The sequence below is a fragment of the Balaenoptera ricei genome, chromosome 15, assembly GCF_028023285.1.
Source record: "Balaenoptera ricei isolate mBalRic1 chromosome 15, mBalRic1.hap2, whole genome shotgun sequence".
In the NCBI taxonomy this organism is placed as follows: Eukaryota; Metazoa; Chordata; class Mammalia; order Artiodactyla; family Balaenopteridae; genus Balaenoptera; species Balaenoptera ricei.
Window position 1 is genome coordinate 46,790,753 of NC_082653.1, and position 12,765 is coordinate 46,803,517.

The 12,765-nt window shown below is 38.1% G+C and overlaps 1 protein-coding gene across 2 annotated transcripts in view; it reads right to left on the reverse strand.

Moving 5' to 3' along the window:
- Positions 1 to 392: 392 nt before the first annotated feature.
- Positions 393 to 12,765, reverse strand: part of XRN2 (5'-3' exoribonuclease 2) — a 77,776-nt gene continuing 65,403 nt past the window's right edge. For both annotated transcript variants that reach the window (XM_059898634.1, XM_059898635.1), the window contains exons 28-30: positions 8,250 to 8,313; positions 3,257 to 3,395; positions 393 to 935 (exon numbers count right to left, since the gene is read on the reverse strand). In XM_059898634.1, coding sequence (XP_059754617.1) covers positions 870 to 935; positions 3,257 to 3,395; positions 8,250 to 8,313 — 269 coding nt within the window. In that variant the 3' untranslated portion in view covers positions 393 to 869. The remainder of the gene's footprint in view (positions 936 to 3,256; positions 3,396 to 8,249; positions 8,314 to 12,765) is intronic.

Sequence of the window (12,765 nt, forward strand, 5' to 3'; positions counted from 1 at the left end):
TGTAACTGGAAGTTTGTACCTCAATCCCTCTCACCTATTTCACTTATCACCACGCCCCAGAATTTTTCAACTTTTCTTAGAGATTTAAAACCAGTCCTTAAAACTGCAGTACAAATCTACATGAAATTTGTAAAATGTAAATAATTTATTCTCATGAAGATTTTATAATTCGCCAAATCAGTAGCAGACACATACATGGGTCGGTTGGGTTGTCTTGCTGACCATATCCTCTTAAAATCTACTTCTTCATTGATTTTCTTTCGACATCTAATTGTAGAAATAGTTTTCTGATATATTGATTAAAAAACAAAAAAACAACAACAAAAAAACACACATGCTTGGCCAAGATTTTCAAAGTTTAAATACTGTAAAAGAAAAACAAGAGACCAGAGTTTTAAGTTTTTTTTTTTTTACTAAAGTCCAGAAATTTCCATATGACAAGTACATTAATGAAATGTTCCCAAAGAAATACTGAACAATATACACTCTAGTTGGCTGAGAGTTCCAGCTCAAGAGTTCACAGCTAATTGTGCATTAAAAATCAGCATGGATCTTAGATGATCTAGAATACACTGTGTTTTGAAATCCACAGCTGGTTTGATTTTTGACCATAATGAAAAACCAGTATTCCTGTTCCATCAAATGTGTTTTACAAGCAATAATAAATTCAGATCCACTGTATTATGCAACACACATCTTTGGAAAGCAACATAAAACAGTGAGATCGGATCAGTAGAAATATACACAGTTAAAAGAAATACACAAAGTACTGTAGTTTTATTAAAAACTACTACTTGAGAAAGAAATCTTTCCACAAATAGCATAAAACTGTAGAATGATGAAAGGATTTCAGAAAGCTTTACAAAAGCCTAATTCCAACTGTATCTTCCTGAAGGTGGTGGCAAAGGGTATTTCCTTCCTTCTCTGGGATATCCCTGAAAAAAAAGCAAAAGAAAGAGTTCATCTTCTGGATTAACACTCCTGCAAAGAAACTAACCTTACTTCTCTATGGAAAAACACACCATAAAGAAGGTGAATATGTCTTACAGGTATATCACATGGAAGATCTCCATAAACGGGTGCTTTTGGTCTGCAGCTTTATAGAAAGCTGCATGCAAAGTGGGACATCAGCATAAATGCTATCACTGACAACTAACCAAACAAGTCTTAACAAGCGCTTGAGAAATTCCTTAAAATGCACACAAATGAAGGATAGTTAAGTGTCTGGCGTAAAACACTTGTCATTCTCAATTCTCCCTACCACCCCCTCCCCAGCTCCTAATTCAGGCCACACTGTGGTAAGGTGCCCACATCATCTTCACACATATTATACTAGGAAAGTCGTTTTGCTTAACAAAGGCAGGAGCTTGCTGCATCAGCTGAGGCCTAATGAACTATTAATTTTAGGGTTTTTTGTTTGTTTAGCTATAAATAATAGTGTACCACATTAGGTTATTACATAATCAATTACTGGCAGTATTCATAACAGTTCCTAATATGCTTGCAAATAACATTTCTGTACAACCTGAAGGTAAATGTGATGTGTCTCCCATCACAATTCCCTTCCTACGGAGGATTCTGAAATGGACCCCCTTCCCCATGTTGCCACTCAGAGCGCTTCACTAGTTTAAATTGTAACATGAATATGTGTAGTCCTTCAAGGTCATAATGTAGGCTAAGGACTTGTTTAGTCATATAAACTCCACTAAAAATATAATGAAGTCATAATTTTACTGCTTTTAACAATAAACTTCTACAATTTAATAGCGCTTCAAAATTCTGATTTAAAAAAAAACATCTCCACAGAAAAAAGACTAAGAAAGAAATGTATTTCCAAAAGGTCCTAAAAGAATTATAATGTACAACTGGTTTGCATCTCCTAAGTGAGTAAGAATTTTACCTCGTGTAACAGCGGAAAGCTCCTTTAAAGGGACGCGCTCCCCTAAAGGAGGCAGGGGAGGCGCTGAACTGGGGTCAGAAGTCACAGGCGTCCCCAGCTCTGCTGCCCAACCCAGCGGCAGGAGGGTTAAGCTTTCGACTCCTGACTTGGAAAATGAGGTGACTAGACTAAACTTCCTCCAGAGCTTCTTCTAGTTGCAAGTGTGCCTTCCTTTCAAAAATATTCATCATTTAGGTTGCCCAGTGTCCCCTCGACACTAGAAGCATAAACAGTCTCAATTTACTGCACCTACCGATAGCATCTGTAGAGATCTCGGGCTGAGAGTATGCAAAGTCATATTCTACAAATTGATTCTAAAGAACTGTAACAAAATTCTCTCAAAAGACAAGATGATTACTTTCTTGTAAAGTGAACTGAGACTTGTAAGAATACACCAAAAAAGTGTGGAAAAAAAAGATTTTTCTTAGCTGGCAGAAGATTTTTCTCAGGTATCAGAACAAAGGGACACATGGCAAGAACCTGAGTTAGAAAATTAATATTCGAAGCACTGCAAAAGGCTGTAGGCGACACCAGGTAAGCAATTTAAAAACCACTTCACATCACCACAGGTGCCAACTCCAGGAATAGCACACACTCTGAATCACTGCATTCAGATCCTGTTCTCTGGCAAGCGTCTGATTAAAGAGCATGTAAATACTGGCCAGGGTGTCCAATGGCTGGGGGACAAAGAGACTGAGGCAAACAGACCTCAGGCTTAAATGCTGCTAAAAGTGGATGCTATAAAGAGAAGGAAATAAAGCTTACATTTACTGAATCTGTCTAGGAATTATTATACTCAATGTATAGCTGTTTAAATTTAGTTAAAAAAAAAAAGTGGGAAATTAGATAGGAAAGATTTCTTTCCATGTAGAGAACAGATAAATCAAGACCGAAAACTCCCAAGAGGAATAAAGATAACAGCTGAAAAGGTGAAATATTACTTTCAGCTTCTAGAACATTACATTTTGAGAGATCTAGTTTCTTTGAAACTAAAAAGCAATACCCTAAGGATAAACAACATGTTTTGGTGATGGACCATATTTGTGCTAAATATCAGATTGCTGTGATTAAAGGGGCTTTTGGTCTGAAAATTCTTCAGCATCATCAAAGGATAACCTACTTAGTGAGGCAGATACTCACCCCGTATACATTTTTAATGAGGGATCCAAGTTCAACTGAGCTACTCTATCAGTAACTTATCCACAGATGTTTCAGAAAACCAAAACCAAAACCAAACTAAACCATGGAGTCCCAAGAGGCACAGTTCCATTCAAAGTGAGCAGTAAGCTTTCCACGCCACAGCCCCCGCTGCATCACCTGTCTCCCGCCGCGATCGTCACGTCTGGGTGCATACCCGCCCGGCCCGGTGAGCATCTGGTACTGGTTTGGCTGGAAGGCTGCGTTTGGGGTTTGGAGCATCCGGTTCCATGGCAGCAGAGGTTCGGCCCCAACGCCTCTGTGGAAAAGCATCATGTCTGCATTAAAAGTCAGAAGGCTAAAATCTGGCAGGTATCATCATCTCCAAATCTGAGGACAATCCAGTTTGCCTGGATTTGTCATAGGGGATATGTAGTATCAGAGTGGCCTTTATGTCCCTCACAGCGAGTGTAGTTTAACATGTTTCAGGAAGTATCAGCATTTATTTAAAAGGATGTTTAAACTCAACTGAATCAGAAAGGTCTGACTTAAAAAAAATTTTGTTCACCTTCAACTGTCAAGTTTCCTTTTTAGTCAGTTAAAGTTTTGGACCCAAGATCACCAAGTTGGCTACATTTTAAGATGCTATCCAAAGAGTAAACATGTACAAGACAGGAGAATGAGGCTTTATTTTTAAAAATGTCCAGGCTGGTTCTTGGAGTCCATTCTTTCTAGTTAATTGCACATTGCAAATGAATTCTTACTGCTGAGTATTTTGAATCTAGGGTAGGGGACTTGGCTGTTTTTTCCCATCCATTATTCTGCTCAATATGTCAGAAGGTCTGATCAGGAGGAAACCTTTTCAAGTTCTATTGATGCAGCTTTCAATTGACCACGGTGACCTAGCAACATGAGCACTAATTGGCATGGGCTGACTGGCATTTGGTGTACAGTTTACATGGGAACACAGATTCAACAGCTATTATAACCCAGTTTGCTGGCCCAGATTATGGTCAAAAGAAATGTTTTAATTGTCTTCAAGTGCCTATTTTAACTTTGCAGATACAAAACAACAGGTATGATGTATTAAATCATAACAATTTAAAACTGTCACATAAACAATGTAGCAAAGATTTACCCTCTAAAAGCAATCACCATGTATGACATAACTTTCTTGAAGCATTTTCCTCAACTTCCATTTTATAGAACAGTCACTACAAAGAATAAACAGTAGCAAAATTCTCCAGTATATTTTAGCATTAGAAGCTTTGGGCCATTACAGATGTTGGGAGGAATTATAAGCAAACTTTAAATTTGCTAAAGCACTGCCTAGCTGGTATTAGCTATAACCAATCAGCATATGAATTTCACTTCCTAGGTCTTAGGGGGAAAAGCCCGAAGCTGGGCTCACTGGGTAATGCATTCTTCTCACAGCTATTCAAGCTTGAATCCATCCTCTCTACCCCCCACTCTCCTCCCTTCACTTGGAGCTTGCCTTTTTTTTTTTCAAACACCAAAGATAATTATTTTTGTGTGATGGCTCTAAGAACAGCTCTTTTAAGAACTCTAGAAAGGCCAATGCTATTCTTCACAGTTCGTGGTGAAACAAGGACTCTAATAATATAATTTGCTGTGAGTCAAAATAAAATGAAAAATCTGTACCTCAGAAAGAATATGCATATATTCAGGGCTTTTAATTATTTTTTGGATTCATTAATACAAATATATTTTAGTGAGAAGGCCTCATCTATTTAGCAAGAACAGCTCCATATGTAGAGAACATATGGTCTCTTCCACTCTCTGCAGGACTGAGGGGTTAAGGTTTGTGCTGTGACCAAGGAGGCTCATCAGAACTGGGCATGCAAAACCCACTTGCATTAAGTGCAACTCACACATTGTATTAACTGTGATCATTTTTTCTTTCCAGTTTTATAATGCTAAAACTCACTCAACTGAGTTTCAGGAAAATCTGCTGGTATGGATAAAATACATTATAAATGCAATTTTACATTATTTTATGATTTAAAATAGGTTAGGAACAAAGCCACAATTTAAAAGCACAAAGTTCTCCTTTTTTTCTTGAAATGATTACTTGAAATGTTTTTGACAAAAATAATATTTATAAAAATAATTAAAATTAAATGGAAAGAGCAAGTAAGAGGGACATGTACTACTCTTTTTTGCTTGTTAGTGGCAGAAAGGCCTTTATTTTACACAAGTTTATCATTTTTCTACACTGTACTAATTATATTCATTATATTAGTTTGCAAATACTTACAAACTGAAATTTACCCTGGAAAATACATTTTAAATCTGGGATGGAAGCGCTGAGGCTGACACATTTTAACTTTTTAAAATCAGTAGCCATCGATTGAGGCAACTTATTTGAGGCATTTGGCATCATGGATGGCAACAATATTCTTAAGTTTCTAAATTACTGCTCTGGAAAGTAGCTGGTAATGTGACATAACTACATACTACCACTGGGATATCTTTAATTTATATGTGTGTGTGTGTGTGTGTGTGTGTGTGTGTGTGTGTGTGTGTATATATATATATATATATATATATATATATATATGCGGCAAATCAGCTTTTAAAAATTTTCTGCGACTGAGCTTAGCACCCATTTAAGTTAAAAACTAAATGGCCACCTTGGATACGGCCAGCAAAGAGAATGCTCCGCTGGCAAAGAGACAGACAACAGGGCAGAAACTCAGGTGAGGAGGAGGCACAAGCTGGACCTCACTCGCCATCAACACAACGATCGCTAGGTTGTCTCTGTGTGGGGAGAAGAAGGTGGGTGGGGGCAGGGATGCGCCCAGTGTATTTTTAAGTGAAATGAATATATGAATTATATATACCATTTCAAAGTAGGAATTAATTCAAGAAACAGTGTAGTTTATTTAAAAAAAAAAAAGTACACTCAAAATTTTCTTCTCTAATAGGGTTTTCAACCAAACACTCAAAACTGTGCAGTGGAAAAGTACTGAACTAATGATCAGTAAAACCTGGTTCTAGGAAGAATTCTACTTACCAGTTGTGACATCTCAGCAAAGTCAAAGTGACTATGAGTTTGTATTTTCTCCTCTATGTCTTGTAAGGTCAGAAAGGTTAGACTGACACGTGCTATAGAAACGAGTGATGTACTGTATTTGCTAAGAGGCTGGCTAATAGAGAAGTTCAGGAGGCTGAATTCAAACTTTGTTTTCTTTATGAATAAATGGTGTGTTTCTTAAATGACCACGATTTAAGACATAAGAAAGAATTCTATTACGCTCACACGTAACTTCTGCTTTACAGCATGATTTTAGTTTCTGACTAAAACTAAACCAAAAACATCCACAAAATATGTCCCAGATCTGTTGGGTTCACAGAGTCAGTCCAGAAGATACCAACTTGGCTAGGGCAGAACAAAAAATAAACGATGGATGTCAGGACACAAGGTGATAATCTTAGGGAAACAATGTGTAGAGGGAAGGAAAGCTTTAGGACTGAAGAAAGGGTGCGTTGGAAGTGGAAGGGGCTCCTTTTCTTCTATGAAGTCCCCGTGGCATTATGGAATATGATGCTTAGAGTCAGTTTTCTGATGAGTTTCGCTTGAGTGAAAAGTTTCTTAGTAAAGGATGGTGAGGAAGAGAGACCTCAGATAAGCTACTGAACTGTGTGCCTCAGTTTCCTCATCTGTAAAAATAACAACATCCACTTCAAAGGGTCGCTAAGAGGAATATGTGAATTCATGTTTCTAAAAGCATGTTAGCACAGTGCTGGCACTTCATAAGCAGATGATAATACTGGTGATTATTAATAATATGGGAAAAAAGCAAGCAACAAAGTGGAGAAACCAAATCTTAAAATCAAACTTGACAAATGTAATGGAGAAAGACAGTTATTAAAATGAGGTCAGTGTGAATGTGATAATATGTAATTTAGAAAAAATTTACCCCTCACTCATTTAATCTGTTTGACAATGGTGCTACTCTGAGGATGCTGAAGTGGTACATACCGTGTGCCTTGAGCACTTATACTGAAAACAAAACATAAACACAGGCAGTAGCAGTTATTTTAAATTAAAATGCAGCTTGCACTAAGTAGCTGATACTATTAATAAACAATTGAATAACATAATTTCTTTTATCTTCTTGAAGAAAATAATGAAATGAGGTTTTGGAGTCTCTAAACAAAGACCTTTCTTAAAGGGGGTAGAGGTTATAACCCTGTTCAAATAACAACACTTCATTCATTTCAGATGTGAACAGCTCAGACTGCTAAAACGGCAGAGGAGAGGCAAACAAAACAGATCAGAACTGGGAAGGCAAAGAAGGAAGCCGCGCTATGAGGGAGCTTAAACTCGTCTTAGCATTTACTGGTGCTGGCAAGACCAGCATGAGACGACAGACTTTAAAGCTGCCCTTAAAAAATTATTCTTCAGATGTTAATATAATTATTCATAACACGCCTGGCTGCCTTGTCATGCAGAGACCACCTGACTTCGGAGAGCACAACTTATCAATGAAAGAACACATGTCAAACATCCCTTGTTATTAAACCATGTCACATTCTTCCTCGTCCGTGGTACTTATTAGACTGCAGATCCCATAATCCTCTTCTGAGTCCCTTCTGCATTTAATTCAGTTCAGTCTTAAGTAGTTAAAGAAACTGTTTTCAGTGGCAACTAATAAGTACTGACCTACAGTGACACTGCACTACAATAGGCCTGTCAGCCCTGAAAAAGTTGTACCAAAGAAGCTGATTAGGACTTCAAGAGGTTTGCAGCAAGAATCAATGGTTGGTCTGTACTGACGCTGCGCTGCCGGCACAGAAATGATAAAAGTGGAACCCCATTAGTTATGCCTCATTAAGCTGCACAACACTTCTAAAAAGAAATTTGTTTAGCCTGACCAAAACCTAATACAATTTTAAGCTCTCTGTGTTGCATTTTTCAGGGCACCTCAAAAGCATCAATAAAATAAAGGCCAAGAACCAAGAAAAGCAGGAAAGTATACAGGCATGAATCTTTTACTTCAACGTGTTAACCATCTATTTTCCTAAAGAAAGGGCACAAGAGAAACTATTTAGAGGGAAGAAAGTATATTTCATACCACAGAGAAAGCCCAAACTTCAAATGCTGATGTGAAAAGTTACTGAAAAGTCATATTTGCTTTAATATTACCTGTCAAATCTTTGCTGCTGGAAAAGGGGAGGAGGACCTCGCCAGGAATCCTGGGGCCTCATATCTGGAAGATAAACAGGAAAGGGTTGAACAGATTTTTTTTTTTTTTTTGAAAAGTAGTCACTATTCAGCTACCCACATATATTGTAATTAAAAATTCTTGAAAAAAGTTGAGACTGAATATAAATTAAATAACTAGCATAATTACACACCCTGGAAATGTAAAAAGATATGAAACCAACAGCGTCAGTAAATCTCTCTGTTAAATTATTTCTCCTTTGATAACAAAACACAGTTTTAGAAGCCTTGGTCATTAAACTCATGTTTCTCTCTCCCTCACTATCTGTGTACGTACGTATGTAAAGGTATACATATATTTTACATTTATATTTTAAACGCTGTGCAAAACGATAGTATTTTGGTTTTATCCGTAAATACAAACTGAACGAATAGTAACTTTAATAGAAATCCTAAAACTTGCCCCCGAAACGTGTGAACTGGAAAGAACGCTGACTTGCCTAGCTGTGCTAACATGAAGCAGACAGTACACAATCTCTCCAACAGGTCAGAAGACATGTTCATAAAGGGACTGCCCACTTCCCTATTGTTTCTGAGAGTCAAACCTCTTCCCCTAACAGAAGCTAAGCTGGGAACACAGAACGAATTACAAGGAATAGTTCAGTGGCTGCTGGTCCTCCGTGAAAATGGGAAGAAGGGCACCCCCAGCACAGTCGGCAGGTTGGTGTCAACCAACCACCATTCCAGTCCCCAGTCTCAGCCATCTCGGCCACCTTCCGGCAGGGTCTGAGTGTGACCTAATTAAAGCAGCTGTTCCAGGAGTTGTCTAATGAGGTCTCCGCCTGAGGACAGCAACCTCCTCCAGACTCCCAAGGCCCAAGGACAACAAGGCTTACCATAATGTATTCAGGCTCACATTTTAATGGAAACACAAACTAGAAACATGCTTTTCGAAATTACTTTCTTAAAGGAAAGAAGAAATGAAAGCTTATCTCTGGTTACCAACCAAAAAAATGCAATCTGGGTTTACTTGGGGGCAGGGTGGGGGGAGAAAAGAAGAAAGAAAAGTAGAATTGTGCTTTAAAACCCCCTGCAAAAGAGAATCTGGAACAAGTAAGGCACCTGGCTGCTCACAAGGGTTCCAGCATGAAACACCGAGCTGCTGCTGCTCTGGAAGCAACACAGTCGAGGTACTGGCCCAAAGAAAGCCTCTGAGATGGACAAACCACCCCAGGGGAGCCACCCCAGCCCCTGGCCCAACGATCAGCGCACGCGCGAGGCCTTCACCACCATCTCTTCCAAGCAGAATTCCATTCTGAACTGAAAGAAAGGTGGCATCCCTAGTCAATCTGCATTAAGTCCCCCTTTTATCTCTTAAAAACCAAATTAGTAGCAGTCAAACTGAGAACAATGCTGAGGAGGTTTCTCGGTGGTCATTAGATATTCAGAACCTGAATGGAAACTCAGGAAGCTCATTGCCACACAATCCACAGGAAACAGGGCCAAGATCCCTAGTCTAGGCCCAGAATAACTTCTGGATCACTATAAAGACTGTACACCACCAGAAAATCTAAATCAGAGGAGGTAAAACCAGAAATTCTTACAAGACAGCAAACCACCTGTGCAGTTTACTTCTATAGAGAAACTTAAAATACACTATACGATTTTCAATGAGTTACGAGAAAGCAATCTACCGAAAGTAAAACCAACATTTTGGCCACTTTTCCTGATGATGACTTTGTTAAACTTGTAGTCCATAACTATTCAGATACTGCACAAAACTTAGGTCAGTGAAAATTGGTTAAAATGTTCCCAGAAGTATTATATTTTAGTGTCTTATTATACAAAATTAGCTAATATAGCAAAGGTCAAAAGAAATACAGTAAAATTTCATTTGGACCCCTGTCTAGCTCTGTACTTCACATGTCCCAGAATCACTGTGGTCACCCTGGAAACACGCCTCTTTTTAACATAAACACTTAATTCCGTGACTCTGGTTGCATGATGTCATCACAGAACACACTCTGCATGGTACTAATAAAAGCTTCCACACAGGATCCCTAATAAATGTGAAATTGAATGAAGGTAATAAAAAACACATTTACATTAAGAAAAGCCTTCAGAAATGTTTATCCTAATGTTTTATGAAATATAAAGTCAGGGAAAAAGCTGGTATATTTCCTCCCAGGAACAGTATTAGGTGGAGGGAAAGTCCTCACCATCAGATCCAAATACGCTGCGTGTTAGATTAAACACACCGGCATTTCTAAGTAGAACTGGCATGTAATGTTCACTAAGTGTATATGTTTTTTTTGGAGAGGGGGAGCCCTTCTCAGTAGTCTGATTGTATAACTGTAAGTGTCTAGAAAAACAGCCAGAGCTCCTACCCCACCAATTCTGGTATGCCAGGTGCTGCCTCCTCTGTTTTGCTTTCACTATTTCTCACCTCCAGGACAACTTTTTTTTTTCCACACAAATTCAGCACATGCAAAAACTACAGTTTTTTGTTAAAAACCTAAGCAAATTGTGTTAAGACTTTAAAATATCTCTTGCTTTCAACCCAAGAAGAAAAATAAAAAGGAATGAAGACAAATTTCAAGGATACCTTTAAACAAATCTCTTCATGTGGCTCTGAGCAATATATATGGCCCTTAAGTGTTCATAAAGCAGAAATATTTCCTGGCTGAGAAGTAATGAAGTAGAATGTAAAACAAACTTATTATCATTCATTTATATGGCTCTAAAAGATCCATTTGAGAGGGAGAAAAAAAAATGTGAGATAGTGAATTGCACTTCACAAAGGTACAAGCAAGAGAGAGAAAAAAAAAATGACAGCTTATTTTTTCCTGTGGTCTTTAAAAACGTATCCCTTTTCTAGAGCTCTACGGCCACAGAAACCAAGGCTTCACCAATAGCTCCTCAAGTGACAATTTACCTAATCAGCGCAGCAATCATGGAAAAGATTCCATGTTTAGTGATTGCACTAATCAAAAATCACTTTTCAAATGCAGCTAATTGACAAGTTTACCGACTGAAATGAAGAGAAGTGACATGTCACGTTCTCCAGGTTGCAGAAGCGAACGCTTTATTCATGTTGAGCACTTGGGGCTGCACTTGACTCTGACAAGTTCCCAGTACCCGGACAATCACCCGTCAGCCAAAAACTGACACATCAAAGACAAATCAAAGACTGACAGTGAGAAATGCCTGCAGCAGACACTCGACAGAGCTGGCAGTATGACCAATGGCTCTCCTTGATGTAACCCTGCACCACATGAAAAACCAGCTATGATATTGATACTACAAATATTTAAAAAGACTGACTAAACAGTTTCGATCTCAATTTTACTAAAACTATTTCTAAACAAATTTTAAAGTTCAAAATTCTATAAAGAGGAATGCTTATCTTTTATCACTGAATACTTTCACAGTATCTACTATGTGCCAGGCACTGTTTCAAGTACTTAATAACTTAAACTCACTTACTGTGGATATTTTGTGAGATGGGTGTTCTCTGTACCATTTTAGACGTGAGGAAAGGGAGTACTGACAAAAGCCTGCCTGAGGTCACAAGGCTATGAAGGGGTGGAGGGAAAGCCAGGACCACCTCCCCGACACACTATGCTGCTCCATGGTTCACGTGCACTTGTGCTATCAGCTGAGGTGACTCTTCATGTTATTTTATGTCAGAAGGACCAGGAGAGCTGCCTCCTCAACCAGGAGGCTCAGAAGCTCAGGGTCTCAAGAAGGCAAGACTGGGGATCTGCAGACTACTTTCAATATGACCAAAGTTTAGAATTCACATGACTACACACACCCAATTGAGACAGGAAGGAAAAATAAACATACTTATTAACACACGCACTTCGGGAGTTAAGCATCTTGACAAACACAGATTCATGGGGAGAAAATAAGAAAAGATCTTGGGTAAAACATCTGGAATCACTGCTCTTTTTTCTTTTAATACGATTTTTACATTCACTTCATTAGTAATTGAATGTGGAAACAGTTAAACATTAGAAAATAATTCTTTTTGACATCTGACCATTTTTTTTGAAGTCCATAATTACTTTTTTTCTGTTTTGTAAGTTAGTTCATTTGTATCCATTTTTATTTTAATTTTTTTTGAATTTCATTTTTTTTTTAATACAACAGGTTCTTATTAGTTATCTATTTTATACATATTAGTGTATATATGTCAATCCCAATCTCCCAATTCATCCCACCACAACCCCCCGCCCCCGGAATCACTGCTCTTCTTAAAAGGGTAATACTACCTTAAAACACTTTGTATTCAAAAAAGATATGTAAATATAAATGTAAACGTAAGGGATCAGATACAAATTAGAACAGAAAATACATAGAGAGAGATGAATGGGTAGACAGATGGATCAACGGATGGATGGACAGACTGGCTGGCATATATACACAAGGATTAGGTCTGTCTGCATAAATATGAAATCTAGAGGTCACAAGAGACCACGAAATAAATATGCCA